Consider the following 24,657-nt stretch of genomic DNA (forward strand, 5'->3'; position numbering starts at 1 on the left):
CAAGGTAGTCTGAAGGATCTCACAAGAACCGTTGAGGCCTAAAGAAGCGAGTCAAATGCGGTAAGGAAAGAAGGTGACCGCGGCAAAGGTGATGTCTTCGGGCTGAAAGTTGTGACCCGATGTCGCCGAAGAGATTTTCGAGACAGAATCCAGCACTGTGTTGCGCCTCTTCCACCATGTGATTTATGGCATCTCCCGATTACCACGGGATTGGAAAACTCAGAACTTGATCTCCCACGTTGTGTACTCTCTGTCAGTAGCGGGGCGTTTTTCTTCAATTTGCGTCTTTGGTACTCGCTTCTTGAAGAAAACCTTGAGGGAGGGATAAAATATTCGGAAATAGAGCCAAACGTATCTGCATAAATCAGGCGTCGGTCTTCTTTGGAGAGTCCCCGAATCGATGGTCTACATTCTACATGACAGAACATTCTACTCACAACTGACCAATTCCTCACCTATTTGAAGTGAGATCAAACATCGTAAACAATCTCCGCACAATAAAAAAAGGCACAATGGCTCACCAAACTACGCCACGGGCCTCGGCCGGAACCAAGCAAAACCCATTTCGTACCGAGGGACCATACGGACATCTCTCACCCTCCCCACTAGTTCCCAGTCCCGATTTTGACACGCTGGAAGAGGCCCTGGCCGTCTGCATCAATGGTAGATTCGTCTACTTCGAAGTAGTTGCCGCAGGCCAGAACGCCGCAGGCACCGGACGCGCTGTTCGTCTGCACGCCTGGACCACCGAATCAGAAGGCAGAGTCGTCAGCAGGGCTTGGCAAAGGGGTGACGTCCGCGTCTCTGTCACATCAAAGGAAAAGTGGCCGCAAGAGGTCGTCGGCGAAATAATGAGTGTCGCGCAGGGGAACTTGGGCTGCACGGTTATCATGGCGTATTTCAAGAAGGAAGACCTCGACTTTGATGATGACGAGTGGGTGAAGGACTTCTTGGATGAGGAGTACTTATTGTACAAGGAGGCTGAGATTCGGGATTGGGTTGAGTTGTAAAGAAGTCGCGGCTAGGTACTTGGGCAGAAGTCCCTTCTACGCTGTGGGTGTATATTGCGGAAAGGATATATGTTGATGGGAAGCAGGGGTCTTGGCGGCGGGTATTGGCTTGTGCACAGACAACATGGAAGATGCTCTAGATTCAAAATGTACACTATTCTACATGAGTAATATCGAGAATTGAGAGGCACACAGTCTTCAAATTTCCTGAGAGGGTCTTCTAGGGTCTAGATCCTCCGTCAAAGACATCTCCTCGTTGCCACTTCTTAATATCATCCACCGTGACTCTTCCCCCATGCTGAATTTGAATATCGTGCCTGACGCGAATTCCATCACGTCCTTTGCAATCGTCGACATCCCCTGTGCTGCGCTGGAGGTCATCCATTCCATAGAGGTCGTCCGTCGAGCCTTGCCAGCCAACCCCATCCCCGAGCCGTTCAAAAGACCCCTCGAGATCGACCGTGTCGTTGGCGGCGGCTCGTTTGCGGTTGCAAGCCTTTCCAATTGTGAGTGCACGCACTTTACTGGACCTCTTGGTTGACGAGTCTTGGCCGCTGGATTTGCCCCTCGAGGTGGAATAGTGATGTCCCGATTTGACAACATTCACGACGCCGCCAAAGAAACGCCTGAAGAGAGACGCGCAGGGCGGCAGACAAGCGCCGATGATGTCGAGGCAGACTTCGGCGGCCGATGCCGTGTAGGGGAAGATGGTGGTCTGGCTGACGTTGTGCGCTATGCCGGGTACGGGACGGAAGACCCAGAAGAGGAGTGGCCGGGAGATTGAGATGACAATGACGCTGGCGAGTGTTAATATTGCCTTTGATATAGCGTTTTTACGGAAGGCATTCTATACCTGCCACCGATCAGAAAGATGCCGGTGAGTGCCGCCTTCTTGGTCCGTGGCATCTGCAACCTCCATATCTCGTTGATGGGGAGGACCATAGCTATGATGTCGAAGATGATGTTTGGGAACAGAATCCCTACTTTGCTGATTCCCATGCAAGTACCCGGAATGGATTTATCCCAGTGATACTCGACAGGCAAACAAGAGAAGGCTGCACGTCATTTGAGACCATCAGTATACTCTCTTTCAACGTTTTCAGAGCATTGCCCAAGTTGGATCATACTCTATTGGGCGGAGAATGAAGTCTCCATTGGAATTTCACTTACTACTGACCAATACCACAGCAATAAGCCACAGCAGGATTGCAATTGACGTTCCCCATACCCAGCACCGCAACACCTTTGAAGCTGAGAAAAGGCGAAAGTACATGGCAAGAACTGCTATCTTGGCGGCCGAGCACGCTACGCAGTGGATAATGTCGATGGCCAGAATGCTCTGGGCCCTCCGTGTTAATAACGTGCTACGGATAGATGCAGATTCCAAAGACTGAGAGAACGATGCCATGCTTACCTTGAAGAGAGGGACTGTGCCCCCGGGCTGATTTTCCATCACCAGTTGGATGTTTGTCCCAAGACCAAGTGGGACGGCTAAATGGAAGCTTTAGCATTGCTGCCTCAAAAAGAATCGGGACCAATTTGCTCAGTGAGGGGAGAGAGCCTTACCGGCAAGTTCAATAGCAAACAAAGAGTGATTTGCCAGCTTGTAGGCTTTGAGTCAGTTTATCTCACTTCATTACATGTCCCGGGATGTTTCAATGTAGCTACTTACCAAGGCTATCAAAGAAATGTGAACGTCGGCAGTCCATATCGTATGTGGTGTCCGCCAGGAGGCGTATAGTCTGAGCAAGAAGAGAGCGGAAGCCAGAAAACTCAGCACGCCATGTGAAATGGTCAAGATGCCGGAGATGTTCTGGTCCGAGTGGTATGCGATGGAAACCATTGTGCAAGTGAAGTCCTAACAGATCGAGTGTTGGGGCATCTGGTGTTACATGAGGTAGGGAAGTTGGCTTGCTGTCTAAAGTAGGTTTCATTCATATTGGTCTGGGTACCAAAAATGTGCTCTGCAGATACAAGACGAAGACAAAGAAAGATTCCCGGCGGGTGAGAGACTAATATAATCGGACATTGTGCCTGCGGATGATTGCATGACAGGGGTCCTATGCATCCTGTTGGCAAACAATCGAGTTGGTGTTCATGTCGGTGCTGGTGCATGTGGTGCTCTAGTTGGACGTCGCCATTGGGACATGGATTATGCCACGCTGAATCGTTGGACCGCTGGAGACAAGTTGGTTCCCAAGCAAACATCGGCAGTGATTGCTGCCCTTTCTCCTGCCCCCCCAATTCCCTCTCCAGACGGAATCATCAAGGGCTTGCTAGGGCTCAAGTTGATTTCTGGCATCAAGTGCAGCTTGATGCCAGATGGGCGTGAGATTCGAATTTGAGGGGCTGTTAGCCTGTTGTTGAGTTGCTGAGGTCAAGGGTGGCAAGTTGGCAACACTCTTGCAGTGGACAATGAGACATACGAGGAACTGCGCCCGAATAAGAAAGTTTTGGAGCCGTGGAATCCCGGACTAGACCTGCCCGAGGATGCCGTCGTCGTCAGACCTTTCTTTGCCTCGTGCATGAACCAGGGGCCACGACCAATGAGCTCTGCTACCCACTTTCCCGCCATCTTGGCAAAAGAATAACCAGTTCAAAACGTGGCAGTCTCGATGTGCCGGTGCTACAAACATGAGCTGTCACTTCCACCGATCCACCAACCTCTTTTTAATCTGACACGCGTAGCCCTCGTCTCGGAGTGAACTCTAACATAACTTACGTATACTCCGCTTATGCTCACGGCACTGTGGATGGCGACGGCAACCTTGGTGAGATTAGCATTCCAATCTTGCTTACCATGTCTGTGTATATTAGGACTCATCTATTGACTTCGCACCACGCGTAGACTAATTTAGTAAATGAAATGCTACCAAGCGATCTAGTTCGCTGAGTTTAGCAAGTCACCCAGTGTGATTTCTATAAGTTTTCCACCGTCGTGTTGTTTAGCTCAAGCACATATAATTGGCTCCAAACCAGTAACTTTGCAGATGTTATTATATTAAGCATCAACTCTGTTGAAATTTGTCCCCGTTTGTGTGAGCCATGGCAGAAGAATTGGTGAACTTGACCTTCTCTGTGTCGATATAATAATGTGAATAGTAATCATAAAAGCCCATGCCTGCCGAACCCTTGGGTTACGGTGCTTCCTAAACCCTTGACCCCAAATGAACAATACGCCGCACTTCCTTTTCTAAACGAATCAGTTCGTGCCGTGAAGCATCAAGATGCGCGTTACACTTGCCCTGCAGTGGCTGATAACGCTTGCTCACTGTCATACCATCGGCGATAGCTTTATTTCCGATTTTGTCACACTGGAGAAGAGAACTTTAAGATCAGTCGCGATAGCAGGTCGTGGTGGACTATGGCCCTGCGGAGTAGACCAACTTAAGAATCTTCAGGTCATTATAAAAAGTGCGAACGAGCTCGCGCAGAACGCGGCAGGTGTCCTGGACGTCGATGGTTCCGAGAACTCAGCCGCATATCTGAAGTGGTTCGGTAAAGGTTCGTTATCTATCACAGTTGAATAGAGGGAACGAGACGAACAACGCGAGGATGAATACCGTTGAATACTAATAATACGTCGACATATCCCAGCCAACGCAAATGCACGAACTCGAAATGCGCTCAAGACAAGCAACTACGAGTCATTGGTCATGGACTTGAGATTCCCCGGTGGAACATTTTCATTCAATCCTCGCAAGCTCGACCCCAAGGGGCTATCGTTCGCCTGTTGGCTTGCCTCAGAGCAGCAGTGTAAGAGAGGATTAATTGCCATCGTTATGGCAGCGGGCTACCACCCTGGATTCAAAACCAATTTCAATGGACCTGTTCTGGCCATGTGCCCGCGATTCTTCACCCTTCCTTCGCAAGATCAGGTGATCAAGGCTTTGGAGCAAGAATCACCGGAACTGCAATTGTCAGCGGATCTTACGCTCGTGCACGAAATGCAGCACGTCAGTTTGACGACCGGGAATGAAAGGTTTTGTGACGACCAGATCGAGTTGAGCAAGACTTATGGCAAGGGCAATGGATGCTATGATATTAAATGGTAACATAGTTTCTGGGTCGTTTGCCAAACAAACATCGGACATTATGGTGCTCTAACTAAATTATGTTGTATCTAGTTGCACATCCATTCCCGACGAAGCCAAGATTAAGAACGCGCAGAATTTTGCGCTCTTCGCCCTCGATATCGCAGCGTTTCCCCAACGGGGCAAGTGGGATAACGAGGGAAATTCTTGTGTCATCGGAGGTTTGGGAAAGAGAATGCCCATTGATCAAGTACGGCCGCTGAGAGGCTCGGGAAGTGTCTCCGGGCATGGCAATCATACAATAAGGTCTGGTAGCTGGATGAAATCCAACCTTCGGTCTTCGCCTACGCCTCAAGTCTCACCACTGCCCAGATCCTCTTCTCAACCGCCCCCCTCTTCCCGGCAGACCTCCTCCTCCCGGCCCACGTCTTCTACGCTCCAGCCAATCCCCCGCCCATCGCCGACTCAGAGCCTGGCACCAACAGCAACTCCAGAAGTCCTTCACGTGAGCAACGGCGAAACAGTCGCCGCAGTCGTAGGAGCCATCATCATAGCGGGAGCTGGTGGCGGCCTTGTACTCGTCCCTTCTGGAGCGCTTCTTCCCATCGCCGCGGGAACCACAGCCGTTGTCACCGCCAGCACAGCCGCCAATGGTGCCCAGGAGTACGAGTTGGAAGAGAAGAAGAAGCAAGACGACAATATCCCCACCCCCTCTGTAACACCGAGCGTCCCGGCCTCCGGGACCCCGTCCTACTCGGTCAGCCTCTGCTCGCACGCTACAAGTTCGAACCCTGGGCCGGAACCGGCAACACCGGACGCCCCTGGGTTCACCTTCATGGATGTTCTCCTTCTACCCGGACCCGAACCAACCGCATTCGTGTCAATGTCGGAGCATTCCACTACGACCAATTCAACGACCTCGATCTTGCCTACCTCAACTACAACTAGCCCTGTAGTCCCAGTTTTGTACCCTAATCCGTCTCCGACGAGCCAATCTCCGGGGAAGATATCCCCCCCGCCGCCGCCGCCGCCGCCGCCTCCTCCCAAGGTGCTGTACTCGCTGGATACACCAATTGATCCAGGCACCATCTCGTGCAGCCCTACGGACAGCTTCTCAGCGGTGGGCGGGGTAACTTACGGTTTCTCCTTCGACGTTGACGCGAACCTGATCGTCAGTATCGAAACTGGAGTAACAGATGAAGGATACGAGGAAGGATACCACCAGAGCAAGGGATCATGGACCGGCACTTTCTACGCCGAATCATCCTCGTCACTGCGGATCTGCGGATCCAACTCGGGATCCGGCCCATTGCCACTGGTATTCACTATTACCGAGAAGCCGTTGCAGCCGGTCAAGGCGCCGGCTGGTAAAGAGGTCTTTAAGATGAATGAAATGGTTACTGCTGGTACGACATCGTGCTTTCCGACGACGGGCATGGATATCCAGGAAGGTAACTACGGCTTCTCGTACACTACAACTGATGGGGTCATTGTCCAGATCGGTGATGATAGCTCGGGGCCAAAGTATTTCACTGGCAACGGCGCTACGGGCGCTGGGCTGATGTATATTGATTTCTCCGGGGGCAGCATCTCGATTTGTGCTACAAGTAATGGCGGCGTAGATGCACCCCTAGTTCTCACTATAACACAGTGAATATCTAAATGAAAGTTCAACTCTTGTAAGTCTTCTAATCAAGACGTCCATTTACCACCTGTATAATAAATATATATGTCGGATTTGAAGTCCAATTCGACCCACGAGTCGGGTACCGCAAGGGCCACCTCCGCGGATTATATCAATAGATCGGCGTGCAGCCAGCCCGCCGGCGGAAACTCTTCCTCTTCACGCTGAAATCAATGCAGATCAATTGACCTTCGTCACCACCAGAACCGTACGATTCGTACAGCGTCCCTGTGATACGGATACCAGCAGTGGGAAATGATCAGAAGCCATAGATATATATCCATCAGTCAAGCTGGCTGCGAACTTTTGAACAAACTTCAAGCGAACACGCTGTACGAACACGGTCAGTTGCCCCCTAGATCCCAGTATCAATGCGGTTCTCGGGCCTCTGTTGGCTATGACGTTGACAGCACAAAGTATCCCACATCTGACTTGGCCGGAGTACATGAACGATGGCACGGACACGAGCAATATCAGACGCATCTAGCCAATCATTAGCAGAAAACCAACCGAGGACACACGAATCTTGGCCATACAGGGCTCAGAAGACCCATGGTGAGTCGGCAAGGTCCGACAAAGTCGGTTTTGGGCCAAAGTTCATCGCCGCTAGGGTGCAGCTCTTCGATTACCCGTTTAGTCGACTGATCTAAATTCGGCTGGAAAGCCGAAAACTAGAGAGGAAGAGCAGTCCATTTACTACGGCTTGGATCGCCCGCCGCCTTCCGGGACGCGCAACACATGTCAGAAATAACCGTATCTGGCTGACAGGTCGTCCATAGTGCGCCAAGTCCTCTTGAAACTACCGCAGCCGGCATTATTATGCGGTGCAGTCCAAGATCATCGTCACCCATCATCTCTACCCCATCGATGTCAAGTTGAGGGGACTATCTCGGCTGTCTTCTTCCCAGATACGGGGACTTGCTCTCCTTTCAAGTATCCACGGTTGCCTTCGCCGCGTCTCATTCCTCTCCCCGGTAAACGTCAAAACCGCTCGGCAGGTCCAGAGCGTCTGTCTGTCCGAGAGTTATTATGCATTCCTTTCTGTACCGTTAGCAGGGAATACTGGGATTCGGCAGCATCCGTTCAATAGCGGCGGGTCATCGTCACTACACAATACAGCCGATGCAAATAACCCAGATCTGCGGCACATTTTGGCTCTCTACTGATGCTATTTAGCATTACGGTAAGCGTGCTGATTACTTTTTGAGCTACAAAGGATCCGGAACAATTCGAGGCGACCGATGCAAAAGTCCTCGGCACTATTCTAGCGACAATCGCGGCATTTCCAAAAACGACTCAACGAGACCACGCGCCCAGCTTCGAATTCCAACAATGATTGTCCAAAAAACATGGCCGCAATACATTGCGGTGCGTGTGCTTATAACTATGATGAGGGACTTGGGCCTACTAGGTCTAACCTACTTCTACGTTGTGTTTGCATTGGGCGGCGTCCCTGCTATCGCCCATCCATTCTCCATCTTCGTCGAAGTCATTACCGCCATCGAGGTTCTATTCTACTTACTATTCTTCCTGCCGTACAAACGATACCTCCAGAATTACAAGCCGTACAAGCCTGCTCGTATGAGCCGATCACAGCGTGCTCGTCTCTTCTCGAAGGTATTGAACCTCATCCCGGATGGCGAGGTATTCATTCGGATGTGGATGCTCAATGCCCACTTGGAAGACATTCGCCGCGAAAACCTCAAAGACTGGTTACTCTGGGCTTTGTTCGAACAAGACAATATGGCTGGTCGACCTACCAATGAAGTCGAAAGTGAACTTGATAGATATGTCGAGGAAACCGAAGAAAAGTTTGGAATCAGGCTGCGTGCGGGCAGAGGAAATGCGGAAGCCCTAAAACTCGCCTTCGATCCGGTCATCATTCAACATCGAAGCTTGTTCTACTATGTGGTGAGTTGCCCGTAATTTGATTTTCTTTGACACTCGCGGCAGCACATGTGTCGCTTGTACAGACATCCTTTGCTGCCCCTTTACCATGCGATAAAATACCGACTAAATCGATCAATCTGTAGGCTATTGGCATTCTCGATAACTTGATGGCCTTCTATCTTCTTACTCAAGGATACCGCTTCTATAAACAATCATTCTCAACCTTCTTCAAGGTCTTCCCGGTCCGATTCATCAACCTTTTCCCCTTCAAGCAGTCTGCTGCCAGCAAAATGTCTTATTGGTATCGACCTCACAAGTCAGCGACGAAACGTCCTGTCGTCTTCATCCATGGCTTGGGTATCGGCCTCATTCCCTATATGTTCTGGCTTCGTACAATTCCCAAAGACGTCGGAATTCTGGCTGTGGAGATGCTGCCGATTTCTTCTCGTGTTACCACATGGCCACTGCCATCAACCCCTGAACTATGCGAAATGGTTGCAAAATGTGTAGCGCAGCAGCGAGCTTCACAACCAGCGCCTGGAGTCGGCGAAAGAGGAGCTTGGGACGACTTTGTTCTTATTGGAAACAGCTACGGAACCTTGTTGATGGGTCAACTTTTACAAAGAGCAGATTTCGCTCCGCGGGTTGCGGCATCTATCTTGATAGACCCCGTGTCATTGCTTCTTCACCTACCTGATGTCGCTTTCAACTTCACTCGTAGGGAGCCTACACCGTCGATCCGTGGAAGAACAGGACACGGAAATGAATGGGAGATATGGTGGGCAAGTGCAACCGATGCCGGGACAGCATATACACTTGCACGAAGGCTCTGCTGGCGAGAATCTCTAATGTGGCGCGAGATGCTCACTCCGAGCCTCCGAAATGTTGAGGCTGGCTACTATGCGTCTGGCTCCCCTGAAGAAATTTCAATATTCGGCAACGGTGTTCAAGCTGGAATGCGCAGCACTGTTGTCCTAGGAGGGGAAGACTGCGTGACTAACCCCAAGGCGGTGGCAAGTTATGTCTACTCTGGAGACGTGAATTGGACGTTGGATGATTTAGAATTATGGAAGAAATACGAGTGGAGCGGTAAAGAGGAGTTGGAGTTGATGTTCTTGGATGGAAAGGATCATGGGCAGGGCATCATGGTTCCTTTTCCTTATAAGCCTATCCAGACGGTTATCGAGAAATACTGCAGGCGGGATGATGGATTCAAAGCATTTGGAGACAAGTTCATAGGTGGACCTGAGAGCATGTATGGCATGCGAGTACACAGAGAGGAGGTTGTGGAGCTGAAGAACCTCTAAGCCGAGACTACACAATGCGGGGGTCAGTTCAAGTTGGTATTTTCAATTTACAGACATCGAAATACTTGTCATGTTTTTACACTCAACTTTTACCTCATTTTGCCGCTCAAATTGAGTATTTGAAGTTCTCACGCGGTGATTATTGTAAGCCCAGGTCTGGTTCAGAATGATAATTTGCATCCGACGACACGTTACGTATGAATCGCAATTTGGAATTTTGTAATTTTTCCTAAATTTGTCAATTAAATACAGCTACTTCTAATCGTAGTGGAGTCGTGGTGACGAAGTCCGCAGAGAGTGCCCGAACTGTTTACGTCCGCTAATCTGATTGGAAAGAACCCCATATCCCATAGTAAGAATAGTCCGTCCCAAAGATCGTACAAATCAATAGGGAGGCAAGCACCTTCAAGTGCCCACTTGTACATTGCGAGGAAAGAACCCAATAGAACTCTAGGCTACTGGAACCTCAACCTCAATGACACTGAAGTGGTCGGGTGGCTTCTTCCAAAACTTGATGACCCTCAGACCGGCTGTTTCAAGCAAAGCCAACCACTGCTTCTCAGTGCGTTCCATTCCAGCTAAGAACACCATCATGGCAATGTCATACGACGTAGTCGATATCTGGCTCTTCTCGTCATCTAGAACTTGGTCGTGGATCAGTAACCTGCTGTAACCAGGCTTCATGGCACTTTTCTGCGTCTCTAGAATCTTTAGGGCCTCGTGATCGGGCCAATCGTGAAGGATATGGTGCAAGTAATATGCACGGGCATCTGCATTAGGGGTCAACGCCCAGCTTGCACACACTGGATAGTGAGACTTACGTTTCACTGGCTGTGGTTCGAAAAAGCTGTATGCCACCTTCTTCACCGTATCGGGGACCAGTGCATTCGCCTTCGCATCAATAAGGACCGGCTGAAGATCTTCGAGGTACAATCTTGATCCTTCATTCGGGTAGGCTTTGTAAAACCGTAAGAGATCGTGCCCAATCCCACCACCAACGTCCACGAGAAGTGGGAGGTTGGGATCTGATCCGTCGACCAGGTTCCGGTGAGGATACATATCCATCCATGGTGGCTCTGTATTCGTGGACGTCTTCTGGACGATGTTGAACACCTCACCTACTTTCGGATTCTCGGTCAAATAAGACCAAAGGTCTCCGCTGTGCCCCGTAGACTTTCGAAGAATGGTGTCCATGGGGTCAGAAGGGTTCTTGTGACCCTGTTCTGCCAGATAATCAGGCATGATACCGTACGCATGATGGCAAATCATGTAACTGCGATGATTAGAAAATTAAACATGCTTCGACTTGATTGAGGAGTACCCACTAAAAATTGGTGAGAGTGTTGAAGTCTGGATTTGCAAGTTCCATGAAGAACTGGTTCGGCTTGAATTTCCCCACTGGGACTCGGTCAAGTAAACCATTTGCGGCAAAGTTACGAAGCAACCTTTCTGCAAGAAAGCTTTCAGTCAAATCCAGAAGTTCCCCAAAGGAGGTATTCAAACATGGTACCGACGACACTTACGGAGGAGTTGAGGATCACAGCGTCCACCAAGACATGCAAGTTCACCACACGTCATTGGGACAAACCCTTGTTCTTTCCACTTCGGCATCAAGTTCAAATCTTTGATGACCTTGACACCAGCAACGATGGCCGACTAAGATTGGATTAGCCTACTTAAACTCTAGTGCTGGCGTTTCGTAGGCCTCACCTGATTCAAATGAGTCCTAATGTAGGTATCCTTTGGGTTTTCCAATTTGGCAATAACCTCGTAGGTTGCTTGCAATGCCTTGATTCGCTCCTCCTCTGTTGGAAAAGAAGATGCTGTGACACCCGTCACAGCGCGCAGGTAGTCATGGCCATGGTTGGATATGCCGTTCACTCCATTGGTTGCGTCTGCGCTGAATGGCATAATCTCCGTAATGAAAACTTTTCTTCCTGAGAAAAGGCTTTGCGGATAGTGGGAGTAATATTATGGGCTAATAGTCTAGCTCGAGTATGAAAACTTCATGTGCTCGTGCTGTCTGATGGGGAGGATATGTATAGATAGATATATTGTCACGAGGTGGAGCACACAGTAATTGAGCATATGAAGTGGGTAGAGAATGGCCTATATCCACCAAAAGTGATCAAAGGAAAAAGTCAAGTCTATATACTGTGTGATAGTGAGGGACATTTGAGAAAGCAAATGGCAGACGATTTCGTCTGTGCTGATACGAGGTCATATTTTTTGACATAATTATCCGTGGTCAGACAACGTCTGACAATTCCAGACAGACAACCTTCCTACACCATCACGTAACGTCAATAACCGGCGACGGGTGACGGAGATCTTTACGACCGCATTACCCCAAGCGGAATGAATAGACCTCCACGGACTTTTGCCTTCGGTCCTAAAGCCGAAGCAAGAGAATGGGTTTTTCGAGCCCAGTCACACTTGAACCGTGGGGTCCGAGTCCGCTCGAAAAAGAACATCTGGTCCGATTAATTCCTAAAGAGATCGAGCAATTAGAGTGCCTCCTCGCCATCAAAATCACGCCATCAAAATCATAGACTAGCACTCCGAGTCTACCTTGGAATGACTAGGACTTCGAATGGCCTGTTTCGATTGGCAACTTTAATCAGCTGTGTGGTAAAGCGGGGCTCAGCAAAATCATTAGGTGGAATGTTTCACAGACTCTCGGCTTGACGAGCTCAAACGGTCTGATAATACGACCCCGCATTTCCCTTCGCCCCTCCATTCGAAGACATTGTAAAGGGACATAGCCACGGTACTTGTTGTCGCATGATCCTAGCTATTGACCCGTTGATGAGGCATGCATGTCATGCCCTTCACGCTGTAAAGTTGAAATAAAGTTAACAAAATTTTGTTTATCGTGCCCAAATACATATCTAGAATTTAAATGGAAATAGTTAAAGAATAGGGTTCGCCGCCTTTCACTTCACGCTCCGAAGATATAACCAAGAAATTTCCTATTTGGCGGAGCAAATCAGATTACCTTTCAACGAAGATGCAGGAGGCCTTCACTCCCTCCCCGACGGCGTTTGCGAGAACATCATTGAAGCTCAAGTCTATACGTCGGGCTGCAGGAGTTATCCAGCGGACTTCCGAAGACGCGAAGTGCGCCAACCCCGCCCAAGGTGACGTCATCTACTAATATGCGCTTCTAATCTTGACTCACAGCTCTTACTTCCTCTTCAATCGAGAAGACAACTTTCATAATGCGTAATGCAGGCGACTGTAACGTCTAATGTTATTCGGGATCTTTGGGTCCATGACGACTGAGACTTGCAATGATTTCTTCTGGTCTTACCCTCGACTCCAAATTTTAAGAGCCCTGCTATCCCCACTGTGCATGTTCCAGCATTACCAGCTTGTATTTTACTCTAGAGTACAGAGAGGACAGACTTTCAGGGCGGCTGATTATGAAGTTTTCTAGTTTGGCTGAACCACAGACAGTCCTGTAAGTTAACCTCAGTTTCGTGTGTGACCAGACGCTACTGCCAATCAGCTACTGCCCACCGCACGTCCCCATCGCTGGCAGTAACCCATTGCGCTTACCCACTACACCTTTAGCCTCATGTTCGTCGTCTTCGTCCTCGTCATCATTGATGTTGTCGGTAATAATAAAGTTACTGCGCCCGGCTGGCTTGTGACGATAAATCATGTAAAGAACGAAATACTATACACTCGACTGTAAAACACCGCCCAAGGCAGTATTGCCATAAAAAGGCGCCAGAATGAGTCTAGGCGCAACGGCATATTCGTGGCGGCGGGTGGGTGTGGAGGGGTTTCAGGTATATATGACTACTCCTATAATGTAAGTACGCGACTGCAGCTCTTCCAAGCCTCTCAAATCCAAGTGAACAGTCTCTGAAGTTGAAAGGTCAAATAGTTGGTTTGAGACTCTGAGACTTAAACATGGAAGCTGGAGTAGTAAATAGTTGATCATAGCTGTCGTATTGATTTCTGGCTTCCTACCATGATAATTAAAGGTAAGAGGCAAGAGCCGGTGCCAAATTGCCAAAACCCAGCAAATGTGTAGAGAACCCCGGTGTTCTGGCCTCCGAATGGGACAAATAAGGCTTCAGTAAAGTCAACCAGAGGCATTTCAGGAAGAGAATGACATCGAAATTACTCACGTAGTCTCCCGCAAGTCAAGGTAATAAACGGCCTAAGCATGAAGATCCGTTTAGGATCGAGACCAAGGTATACCGCATAGCGGACGGAAAGCCAGCCTTGACTGCAAAAATTGGCACAAGAACGCCCACGCCGGTGATGGAGAACTAGCACATGAAAAACCCGAGCGTGATGGACGGGAAAGGCCCGGATCGTAAGGCGTCGAAGTTGAGAGCAGCTGATTTCTCCTTGGACGAGACCGCGGCTGGCAGGATAAGTTTGGGGTATGGCAGAAGAAGAAGCATCCTCACGGTTATTATAAGACCCAGGATTATGAAGCCCATCACTTGATTTGACCAAGCCCAACCCAGTGCTGTGAACGTCCGACAGAGGACTCGTGGAAAGGTGATCCTGCCCAAAGAGGCTCTAGCCATCGTAGCCCCATTTCCAAGCCTCGCCAGCGAATAAAGCTTGCCGACGGATGATATCGCGATAGTCGGGGCCATTGCGGAGGCGATGTCTCCCAGAACACCTAGGTAGAGAAAAGTCTGCCGGTATTTACTGCACTCGACAAGGGGGAAGAATTTTGTAACGGAGAGCGCAATTGCAATTGGCGCTAACGAGATGCGAATGCAGATACTTTGAAGAAGGGTCCGGAAGTACGCCGGTCTAAACGACCCACTACGGCGACTTTTTCTTCACTTCTCAATTGGACTACTTTCGGTGACTTCTTTGGCTAGAAAGCCCATGGTGCTCTCAAACTGTTGGTTTACGTATCACAGGTGTGATTGTTCGAGTCGAACCGTGGTGACGAAGGGTCAATTAACTGTATATTGATCTCTGCATGAAGTGGAAAAAAGAGGTTCCAACCAGAGGTTAGACCGTCAGTTCAACGCAAATATAGAGACCCTCAGATGGCCCCTACGCTAGCGCTGACTCGAGGTCGAATTGGGCTTCCAATCCGATACAAACTCTAATAAATCAAAGCTGCCTTATAAAGCAACAGAGAATAGAGGCAATGTAGCCCGCGTTTTGTAGCCGTTTTTACCGCACCTATGGGTTGAAGGAGACCCAATACACTTTCAGAAACTCACCACATCGCAGAAACCAGACTACTATCGGGTTACTATTGCGCGAATGCCCTTGAATCCAGGTTCGGACCTGTCATTCTCGCTCAACAAGCTAGTCTTTAGTCGATGGGTCCCGCCATCGCGATTCTAGTGTAAGGCGCACTTGACACATTGGACGTCTGGCCAATCATGTAGAGCGCTTTAGTGGATCCCTTGTCATGTCAACGCATGAAAGTGCGGATATACTTCCGACGACTCATCCTCTCTTGAGCAAAACAAAGTCGAAGTCGTCTGACTCCCCTGAAGCAACGCAATCTACACTAGATACTAGTCCTTCATATATTGATACGCCTTGTCTATACGAATACGTCCTATCCGCCCAATCCGCCCAGTCTCTGACAGGGGTTTTGACACCCTTGACCAACCTCATCTCTTGGAGAAGCACAAGGGCAGTTACGAATGCGGTGCTAAAACTCGGCCTTGACAGAATGAACAGTCCTGATGAAGGCGATTCTTCGATTGCGAATCCATTCGTGAACCTCGCCGAGATCTCTCTATCTGAGGAACCCAAGACCAACCTCAACCTCGAGGATCTGGCCGTCGATGATGACGCTCTGAGTTTCACGCCCGTTGAACAATTCAGCGGTGAAAGCTCTCCCTTTGTCTTTGACGGAACACTAGACTACACCAATGACAGTCTCGAGAGCGAATGGGCCACACCATCAACTCCTTGTGCCAACTGCACTGCATGGGGCTACCAGTGCCAGCTCCCACAACAACCCCAATCCCAAGGTCGTTGCATTCCCTGCATGTCTGTAGGGTGTGATTGCAGCTTCTTAGATACCACATCCGACCTCCACAGCAATGACGTCAAGAGCATAGTGGACGATAGTTGTCATATTTCGACTGGTATTCAGCAGCCTCCAACACCAGAAGCTTCGAAGAGATCGAGCGGCTCGTTTGAGCCCTTCAACATGTTCAACACGTCGACTCCTCCTCCACCACCTAAAATCGGCACCAGATTCTCTCGTGACTCGACCCGAATATTGAGACAGTGGCTCTCTTCCCACAGCCACCATCCGTATCCAAACGACGAAGAGAAGAAGATTTTGCAGCATCAAACAGGTCTTAGCAAAATTCAAATCACCAACTGGCTGATCAACGCTCGTCGACGTGGAAAAGTGCAAGGCCGCCATCGCTCCATATCGCCTTACTCGGGAAACTCTGCTACTGGGACAAAACCTATCGACGTCCCCGCGAGACCAGGGACGCCAGCCCCTAGAAGCAGCCCGCGCTACCAGAGCTTGAATCCTCTTGAGCGATGGGTCGACTCTCCTCCAGAACATGAGCCTGCAACTGTCACTGCCATCGCCCGCGCTGTAGCTTCTACCCACGCGGGATCCTCAGGTAAGTTTCGTCTTGTTATCGTACCTGAACCAAGTTTGTCTCATCGGACTTGTTGAAGCTGATCTCTCCCAGCCGCAAATGAGAGCTCCAAAGCCAGCGCCACCGACGAGCCAGCACGATCTCTCTATCACACATCATCGGCCAGCAGTGCCGGTACCTCCAGCGGTGGCTCATTTGCCTCTGCGTTTTCCCACGTCTCCAAAGACTCTGTCAGCCTTCCGCGTCCTGTTGTCCGCAGTCGCGCGCGACAGCGCAGGCGCCCGAAGCGAACTTCCCTTGCAAATCCTCGGAACCAATTTCAGTGCACATTCTGTACAGAGACGTTCAGGACCAAGCACGACTGGCAACGGCACGAGAAGTCTCTACATATGCCCCTTGAAAGATGGGTGTGCTCGCCTGAAGGGCCTCGGGCTGTTAATCCTGACACAGGTCAACAGTGTTGTGTCTTCTGCGGCGAGACCGAGCCAGCTCAATCGCACATTGATAGCCATAATCCATCATCTTGCCAGGAACGTACCTTTAACAGAAAGGATCACCTCAAACAGCACTTGCGATTGGTCCACAACGCTGGGCTCCTTGACTGGTCTGCTAAGCTCTGGAAAATAACCGTCCCGGACATACAATCTCGCTGCGGCTTCTGTGGCGCGTCTCTTGATACTTGGGGAGCCCGAGCTGACCACCTCGCGGATCATTTCAAGATGGGCTCCGACATGGCAAGTTGGAAAGGAGACTGGGGGTTCAACGACGCAGTCCTTGAAATGGTTGAGAACTCCGTTCCACCTTGTAAGAGAACTTGAGCTGTTTCGTGACTGCCCCGGCTAACTTGACTGCCAGATCTCATAGAGTATGAGCGTTTCTCGCCCTTTCCCTACCAAGCTAGCGGCACACCTCCAGAATCACCCCGGAGCGCATACGAATTGCTCACACTTGAGCTCAACCACTTTCTGCGGCTGTTCTTCGACAAAACCGGCAACTTACCCAACAACAGAGAGATCCAATTTGAGGCTTGCAGAATCGTGTTTGCCTCAGAAGTCTCGTCACCGGAAAGTGACAAAGGCGCGAGACCCGAGTCCTGGCTTCGAGACTTGATCACTTCGTCAGAAGATCTCACTCGGGAGGCTCGATTTGGCCCGATACGATCGCCAGCTGAAAGTATGATGTCGATTCTCCAGATCAAAGGCAAGCGCAGTCTCTTTGACGGGTGTCCCTGCGAGTCACAGCTTGATGCCTTTGTCGACAAACATAGGCTTCTGGGACCAAATGTCCTGAATAACCAAGAGCTGCAGAACGAGGCTTGTAAAATAGTTACACGTCTGGGCAAGGGTTGGGGAATGTCTCCTGCCGACTTGGTTGTCAATTGGCTGGTCAACCTCATTAGCTCATCGAGTGGCTGGCTTACCGCTTTTCGCTTGAGAACACGCCTTCTCCAATGTGAAACTTCACATGCTTTACCATCGCTGAGACTGGCCGAGAAAAATGTTCAACTAGGACGTGGAGATCCCATGGGTGGAAGATGCTCTCAAAACGAACATGTTGACCCCCCGTTTCCTTTTCAGTCACAACCTGATGGCATCCCTTTCGATAAAGGGTTATGGAGGAATCTAGCAATACCTGACCAGCGTGTCTGGCAGCAAGAAATCGGAAGCGAGACTCCCCAGCCATTGGGAAACGGGCCTCTTACACAGCAAGTCACATCATCGAGCGATGTCTCACAGGTTCCTGACACGACGTCAACCTCCCCCTTGATGCCAAGCACTCCGGGTTGGCAGAGAACCGGGAGCACTGGGCCAGATGGCCGTAGCGCACATCCACAATTTTCAACAATTAAACGAAACTATGCTTTTTTCAACGACGCGAATTTCAACAGATGGCTCGCTCAAGAGCTGCGACGATGGATCGCGGCAACCATGTCTCCCAACAATCCGAATAGCCATGTTCCGTCAGACCACGAGATTCAGCACCAAGCTAGGTTTATTGTCTACGAAGAGTGAGTTCTGTTCTCCCTGTCCTTCTTGAAGAGCTACTGAAGACGAACTGCTCCTCCCAGCGGCGATCCATGGAATCAGACCTCGGCAGACAACCTTGAGTGGCTGCACCGTTTCAAGCGCAGCATCGGAATGGTGTCAGAGGAGTCCCAGGATACGTTGCAAGGGAAACCAGCGAACGATACTCCCCAAATACCCTGATGAAACGTCACCAACTGTGTGAGACTGCCTTCAGACCAAGAGGCAGTTGCGTCGTAATGCGTGAGTTCGAGACATTTCAAACCATCTTTCGCCGCCTATATAAACGCTGGGCGAAGATGGTTACCAATCGAGATGGGATCGAAGAGGTCTAGGATGCCACGTAGTCAATCATGTAAACTCCAGGCCTGTTGCCAAGAATACTTAGAGGCTTTTTCGTCCAACCTGTTCTATATCCAAGATTCTCAATAATACCCGCCTTACGTTGCTCTCTCCCGGATTTTGGATCTTTCCTTGGCTGCATATCCTTCTACGTTGGGCCACTCCCTGCAAGCTAACTTCAACATGCGTAGCGTTGCCGCCACAGTTCTCCTCGCCGCCGCCAATGTGATGAGCGCTCAGGATACGGTCGGATTTGTACTGGCGTTCTCCCTTGGTCCGACCCAGTCATGTATCCGCGAAGCGACCACCACTCTTATTCTCCCTCTCGTGCCGAGTCCCCATGTCCAGGCTCTTGCTGTCTCCTCCATCGATCCCAAGGCGTAAGTAATCACCTATTTTACCAATATGAAAGGCAATCAGCTGATGGCTATGATAGGAACTGCGGTGCCAGTGTCGGCCAGTGATGTACTTGGGCCAGCACTCTTCATGGAGAGCAGCTCGGAAGCACGCAGTTCCCAGCGTCTACCAGTGACAAGCTCACCATGCACTGTATGTCATCTTGTGATTCTATCAACCGTTAAGGAGGACTAAAGGATACTGATTCAGACAAGGACAAGGACCGCACTGGCAAGTATGACCAAACCGTTTCCCTCAACTCCAAGGTAGTTTCGACTCTCTCTACTAGGAAGTGAAATCAAAGAATTGGACGACAATAATATAGGTACGGTGATAGAAGCTAACAGCACAAAGGCTCTGGAAATGCCGAGGGCTGGTGCACCGCCGTCGAGTGCCAGGACGATGTTTTAGTCGGCACAGTTGTTGCCCACAGTGTGTGCTCCAAGTCTGATGTGTAGTTCTTCACTAAGTGTTCCGCTGACATTATCTTCACAGAGTATAATGACACAACAACTTTGCTCAACGCCGTTGACAAACGCTTTCGGTCAGACCCTCAATCTGAGTGAGGCCGACTCCTCTGGTTGTAGGAGATGGGCGGTGAATACCTGGAGCATTCACACTCACACACCCAACAACAAATGGCTCTGCCAATATACGTACACATGAACTACCGATTAAACGTTCATTTTGTAATTTTTCATAAGGGTCTTGAACCCTCATTGCTTTTGGAAAGGTTGCATATAATTTCTTTAGAGTCATGGATGTCTATTCAGAGCTGCGTTTCTTCTATTCTAATAATGTACAGTTGGAGCCAGAATCCACCCTACCGCGCTTACCATTAAACCTGCGGGCTACTCTCATCCAGGGAAAGCTCCTTGTAATCAGGTAAATCCCACTTTACCGCACTTTCTTTCAGAGCCCACTTTCCGAGGTTCATGTGGAAGAAAGAGACAATTCCAATGATCCAGTACAAGATTGCTATCCCGATCGGTCCTGTTGGCCACACCCTATACACGAGGGCGTCATCGGTGATGCCTTCCTGCACTTGGTCCATGAATGGCCGCATCTTTTTTTCGTATTCGTGTAGAGCCGTTTCAATGCCATCCTGACCGTTTGCGGATCCGCAGTGCTTGCCGATCTCTCCAGCCAAGATATAAGCGCCAACAACCGCAGAGGTTGTACCCATGCCCGTCATGGAGGATGGGCCGTACGCCGCGTCGCCGACAAGGGCAACATGTCCCTCGGACCAGTGATCAATCTTGACTAGACCGATTCGCTCGCAGTAAAAGTCTTTGGCTTCGGACATCGAATCCAGTAAATCATTCACCTGCCATCCTGCACCCCTGAACGCTTTCGCAACAACGTCCTTCGCTTCTTTTCCGTTACTTCGTCGAGCGTTCTGGAACTCCTCATCATGCGATGTGAAGAGGGTGTACGCCTGGATCGCTTCCGGATTGTGTCGTCGAATCATTACAACTCGGCTCTTGGTCGCGAAATAAGCCGTTGAGTAGTAGCCTTCGCCCTTCTGTATAGGTCGCGGGATTGTGAAGTAAGAGGCGTGAATTCCCCTGAGTGGGTAAAAGCCGTCAGACGCTCTGGACTTGAACATCAACTTGCGGGTACGTGATCCTTGGCCGTCGGCACCAACCAGCAGGTCGAAATGATCCGTTGTCCCATCCTTGAATGTAACATCGACGCCGCCATTTTTCTGATCGAAATTTTCCACGGAAGTGCCAAATATGTACTTGGCGCGGCCCTTGGTGGCATCATGGAAGAGGCGACACAGATCTCCTCTCATAATCTCGTACTCGGAAGTGAAGTCCTGCACTCCGCTTCCCGAGTGGTTGGTCGGGAAGTGGCCTCGTATACGGCCGGAACTGTCGACAAACTGTAGGCCTTGCTCGGGGACGGACTTGGCGCGGAATCCTTCTTCGAGGCCCATTCGCTTCAAGACTTCAATGCCATGTCCTCGGAGATCGATTTGAAGCCCTGTAGCGCGAAGGGTCGGAAACCACTCGACCACAGTAACGTCATGGCCGAGTTTGGCCAGCCAAAAGGCAAGGCAGCCGCCAGCGATTCCGCCACCGCTGATGAGAATCTTCAAAGAGGGAGACATGTTGCGCTGGAAATGGAGATTGTCGATGTCGTGAGACGAAAGAGGGACACTTAGTTCAAATATCTAACAGGAGATGTCAGTTGAGTTAAAAAAAAAAAGCATCGTTGGTTGATCGTATCATCTCGTTTAAGTATTGCAAGATGGCGAGCTATTATGTCCGTGTACAAACATGTTACGCCCGTGTATTGTCCGTTTCGGCCGAACAACTACGAGTCTACGAACGCCATTTGCACGATAACAGCAATCTGACCGTAAGCACCATTTTGGGTTAGACGATGATATGATGCTGAGACTGCGAAATACCCAAGGAATCCATCCGTCAGTCAAGTCCAAGGTAGCGGCAGACTCCAATTTGGAGACCGACATGAGAAAACATCTAGGAAGTTTCTTCTGAGAATATGTTGTCAAACATTTTTCGGATTTTTAGCTCTAAAAATCTACTTCAGGGAGTAAAAAGTCAAAATCCCAGTCAAATCCAAAACCTCCCTGTTCGGGCTCAAGTCCAGAGGATCCAAAGGCTGCTTCGCCCGTCGAGCATGGCGTCACAGTGCTTGCCTGTTCTTGAAGCAAGCTGTGGCAGAATTCTAGACTGTCTTTGGCGCTCTTTGCAATCTCCAGGTCTCCTGGGATTCCCATTTCCATGGCTTCGATTTGTGCCATAATCATCCCAAGGAACATGTGACCCTTGATGTTTGTCTCGCCTCCATGCCTGACTCTGTCTGCAGACACATCTATCAAGTCCATCATTGCTTTCTTCAGGAATTGTCTCTGCTGGAAATTGCGCTGAAGCGTTCCGTCAAGACGGTGAGCCTCTGCTTGAGCGATGAACTCGTGGCTGATGGTAGCAAGGGCGTACCTGTAGCCCTCGCGGAACATGCCCCCGGCGATTCTAAAGAGACGAGAAAACTTGTCGTCCGGTTCAGGCGACAGAATCATTATTGTGGCGTCCAGAGTGATTTTTTTCGAGTACTGGAAGAGAGGATTTGTCTGCACTTGGCTCGCGAACGGGCAGTGAAGAGGAATCATGAAGCGGCGCACGAGGAAATCGAGCAGATTGCGGTGGAAAACCGTGACTCCGGCCCGCTCGTGCTGCCTCATGAAGTGAATGTTGGTCCTGCAGGCTTCGGAAATGTCTGAGCTCAACTCCAGTGCGACGTGATATGACATCTCATGGTGTAGCCCGTTGAGCAGTTGAACAATCCGAAGTCGACTTAGCAGAGAGTCTCTCAGTTGGAGGTGTAATGACATATCCGTATAAGTGCTCCTTGGACGTGACTGTAGCTCCGTTTGTGACTCTTCTAGTTCGTGATCGTTGACATTCGAAGGAGGCCTAGTATCAAACTCTTCGAAAGAGATCCTAGGAGGCATCGCTGTGTCTAAGGATGCCTGGACTACCAGTTCTAAAATCGTCGTCCAAAGTCTCCTTCGGATTTCTGCTTGTAATGTCGACATGGGCGATAGATGGATTGGATCACGGTGTAAGCCAATTTGCATGGCTGTGTGTAACAGGGTTCCCATGGAAATCCAGACTAGATCGCCTCCGATCGAAAAGATTTGCCGCGCCAATATAGTCAGGCAGTGGATCTGGATGCCGTTGATACCCAGTCGGTCCTTCTCCAGAGGACCGGAAAGCCAAGCCTGAGCAGTGTATATCCATTGGCGAACGAGACGCTGGAACCCAGGTTCGACTTCTTCGGGGTTATGTAGACTTGATCCAATCGCGATAACCAGAAGTATCTTCAGGCGCAGATCATTCTTGACTCCGGATGGATCGTCCCAAAACCGCAGATACTCCACTCTAAAGGTCGGTTTGTGTAAAATACGGTAAGTTGATTCGAACGAATCCAAGTAATGGCCTAGCATTATATCAGCTACCTCGCGAGACGGAGCAGCAAGGTTGACTCCAGTATTGCCAAGACTTCTACTGGGCCGCCAACTTTTGATGCTCCTCGCCAGGTCTTTGCAGTTTCTGAGTAGAGTCCCGGCCTCTATGGCCAAAGCCTTAGTCTCGGCATCTGGAAATGATACGTCGACTTCATTCGCAGCAGCCTTGACGTAACTCGTGTAGCAGTCGAACAATCTGTCAAACTTTTCGAGTGTCAACATAGGGCTCCATTCCAGCCCATGATGGAACGTACCTCGGAAGCTTCGCCCATCCAATCACTCCATCTCCAGACCCTTGTTTTCTTTAACATTACGCGTGAATCTGCATTCTTGCTCATGGTATTCTGACGGGCTTCAGATCTTCTTGGTTGTGTCGGGTCTGTAGACGCCTCTTCCAGTCTCTGTACACGGTGTAAGAGATCTCGGAGAGCGGGCTCGGCAGTTTGAGCAAGATTTTCCGAGACGACGACATCTTCGCTAACATCATCATGAACACCCTGCTCGTAAAGATTCAAATGCACCATTCCAGGCTCAGAAGCAAGGTTGGTGTTGTTCGTATGCTCTTGCGCCGGAACCATGGTCTGAGCCTGTGACAGGGGCGAAATCATGTGAGCCGACTGCGTTGGTTGAACAGCTTGTCGCACAAATGTCCGAGCCACCGAATCACCTCTGTGAATTCGATAAGTACAACTGAGTTTCGATGTGGTGCAATGCCCGCAAGGCTCTTCTCGGTCACACTTGATTTTGCGACGCCTGCATTCGAGACATGACAGGGCGGGTCTCCGACGTCGACGGGTTTGTCGCTCCATAGGGGTGATAGCAGATCAGATAGTCCGGCCCGACGGATATTGCAGGAAGTTTGAGAGCGAGAGAGGAAGCAGTCGTTGGGTCAGATGAGCCTCAACCGCGTTGATGTGAAGTTGAAGTCTGAAGACGGGCATAAGCGGCCATATTACACGCGTGCTCGGCCGTAAGCGAAAATGCCGAATCGTACCCGCAGTCAGCCACAAAAGATTGATAAGATTGATAAGCATGTCCTTGAGCATTTCCGTTCGTAATTCCGAACCACGACACAAGAAATATTGTTTCCGAAGTGTTATGCCATCGTATACTAAGCGCTATTGACTATTTCGTAAGCTGTAACTAGATTGGTGACAGTGGGAAGTCGCAATGTTGATTACATTCGACGTAAGATTAAGATGGGCTCAATAGAAGAGTTTGCTTTCCACGCCTACGTTATTATTCCATTCGTTTGTCTCTTTTCGTGTTTCTGGTATTGGTCTCCTAGAATGGAGTTTCTTGCGCTTGGCGAAGTGCGATCGCTAGCCCTGACTTCGATGCCTTTACCAAGGGCAACCTTGTTGACTGGCCATGGAGAGAAGCATTTGAATCTTT

General features: G+C 49.9%; 10 protein-coding genes across 10 annotated transcripts; 6 read left to right on the plus strand and 4 right to left on the minus strand.

The window, feature by feature from the left end:
* Positions 1 to 512: 512 nt before the first annotated feature.
* CORC01_05606 (uncharacterized protein) lies at positions 513 to 1,010 on the plus strand (the record flags this gene model as incomplete). The annotated part of the gene is made up of 1 exon (XM_022617248.1): positions 513 to 1,010. The coding sequence occupies one exon, from the start codon at positions 513 to 515 to the stop codon at positions 1,008 to 1,010; it is 498 nt and encodes a 165-aa protein (XP_022476262.1).
* Positions 1,011 to 1,230: 220 nt separating this feature from the next.
* Positions 1,231 to 2,853, minus strand: CORC01_05607 (uncharacterized protein; the record flags this gene model as incomplete). Its single annotated transcript, XM_022617249.1, has 6 exons — positions 1,231 to 1,807; positions 1,864 to 2,065; positions 2,181 to 2,349; positions 2,425 to 2,501; positions 2,577 to 2,613; positions 2,683 to 2,853. The coding sequence occupies 6 exons, from the start codon at positions 2,851 to 2,853 to the stop codon at positions 1,231 to 1,233; spliced, it is 1,233 nt and encodes a 410-aa protein (XP_022476263.1).
* Positions 2,854 to 4,237: 1,384 nt separating this feature from the next.
* Positions 4,238 to 6,698, plus strand: CORC01_05608 (uncharacterized protein; the record flags this gene model as incomplete). The annotated part of the gene is made up of 3 exons (XM_022617250.1): positions 4,238 to 4,514; positions 4,608 to 5,061; positions 5,138 to 6,698. The coding sequence occupies 3 exons, from the start codon at positions 4,238 to 4,240 to the stop codon at positions 6,696 to 6,698; spliced, it is 2,292 nt and encodes a 763-aa protein (XP_022476264.1).
* Positions 6,699 to 8,060: 1,362 nt separating this feature from the next.
* Positions 8,061 to 9,925, plus strand: CORC01_05609 (uncharacterized protein; the record flags this gene model as incomplete). Its single annotated transcript, XM_022617251.1, has 2 exons — positions 8,061 to 8,639; positions 8,762 to 9,925. The coding sequence occupies 2 exons, from the start codon at positions 8,061 to 8,063 to the stop codon at positions 9,923 to 9,925; spliced, it is 1,743 nt and encodes a 580-aa protein (XP_022476265.1).
* Positions 9,926 to 10,375: 450 nt separating this feature from the next.
* Positions 10,376 to 11,836, minus strand: CORC01_05610 (uncharacterized protein; the record flags this gene model as incomplete). The annotated part of the gene is made up of 5 exons (XM_022617252.1): positions 10,376 to 10,695; positions 10,747 to 11,198; positions 11,251 to 11,323; positions 11,449 to 11,581; positions 11,636 to 11,836. 5 exons carry the CDS (start codon positions 11,834 to 11,836, stop codon positions 10,376 to 10,378), a joined length of 1,179 nt encoding a protein of 392 aa, XP_022476266.1.
* A 3,496-nt stretch (positions 11,837 to 15,332) lies between these two features.
* CORC01_05611 (uncharacterized protein) lies at positions 15,333 to 18,707 on the plus strand (the record flags this gene model as incomplete). Its single annotated transcript, XM_022617253.1, has 4 exons — positions 15,333 to 16,521; positions 16,594 to 17,304; positions 17,356 to 18,508; positions 18,569 to 18,707. The coding sequence occupies 4 exons, from the start codon at positions 15,333 to 15,335 to the stop codon at positions 18,705 to 18,707; spliced, it is 3,192 nt and encodes a 1,063-aa protein (XP_022476267.1).
* A 342-nt stretch (positions 18,708 to 19,049) lies between these two features.
* On the plus strand, positions 19,050 to 19,330 carry CORC01_05612 (uncharacterized protein; the record flags this gene model as incomplete). The annotated part of the gene is made up of 2 exons (XM_022617254.1): positions 19,050 to 19,246; positions 19,303 to 19,330. The coding sequence occupies 2 exons, from the start codon at positions 19,050 to 19,052 to the stop codon at positions 19,328 to 19,330; spliced, it is 225 nt and encodes a 74-aa protein (XP_022476268.1).
* A 433-nt stretch (positions 19,331 to 19,763) lies between these two features.
* On the plus strand, positions 19,764 to 19,928 carry CORC01_05613 (uncharacterized protein; the record flags this gene model as incomplete). The annotated part of the gene is made up of 1 exon (XM_022617255.1): positions 19,764 to 19,928. The coding sequence occupies one exon, from the start codon at positions 19,764 to 19,766 to the stop codon at positions 19,926 to 19,928; it is 165 nt and encodes a 54-aa protein (XP_022476269.1).
* A 172-nt stretch (positions 19,929 to 20,100) lies between these two features.
* On the minus strand, positions 20,101 to 21,378 carry CORC01_05614 (oxidoreductase; the record flags this gene model as incomplete). Its single annotated transcript, XM_022617256.1, has 1 exon — positions 20,101 to 21,378. One exon carries the CDS (start codon positions 21,376 to 21,378, stop codon positions 20,101 to 20,103), a length of 1,278 nt encoding a protein of 425 aa, XP_022476270.1.
* A 429-nt stretch (positions 21,379 to 21,807) lies between these two features.
* Positions 21,808 to 24,071, minus strand: CORC01_05615 (uncharacterized protein; the record flags this gene model as incomplete). Its single annotated transcript, XM_022617257.1, has 2 exons — positions 21,808 to 23,466; positions 23,517 to 24,071. 2 exons carry the CDS (start codon positions 24,069 to 24,071, stop codon positions 21,808 to 21,810), a joined length of 2,214 nt encoding a protein of 737 aa, XP_022476271.1.
* Positions 24,072 to 24,657: the final 586 nt, after the last annotated feature.

The sequence above is a fragment of the Colletotrichum orchidophilum genome (assembly GCF_001831195.1).
Source record: "Colletotrichum orchidophilum strain IMI 309357 chromosome Unknown Scaffold_39.1, whole genome shotgun sequence".
Taxonomy (NCBI): domain Eukaryota; kingdom Fungi; phylum Ascomycota; class Sordariomycetes; order Glomerellales; family Glomerellaceae; genus Colletotrichum; species Colletotrichum orchidophilum.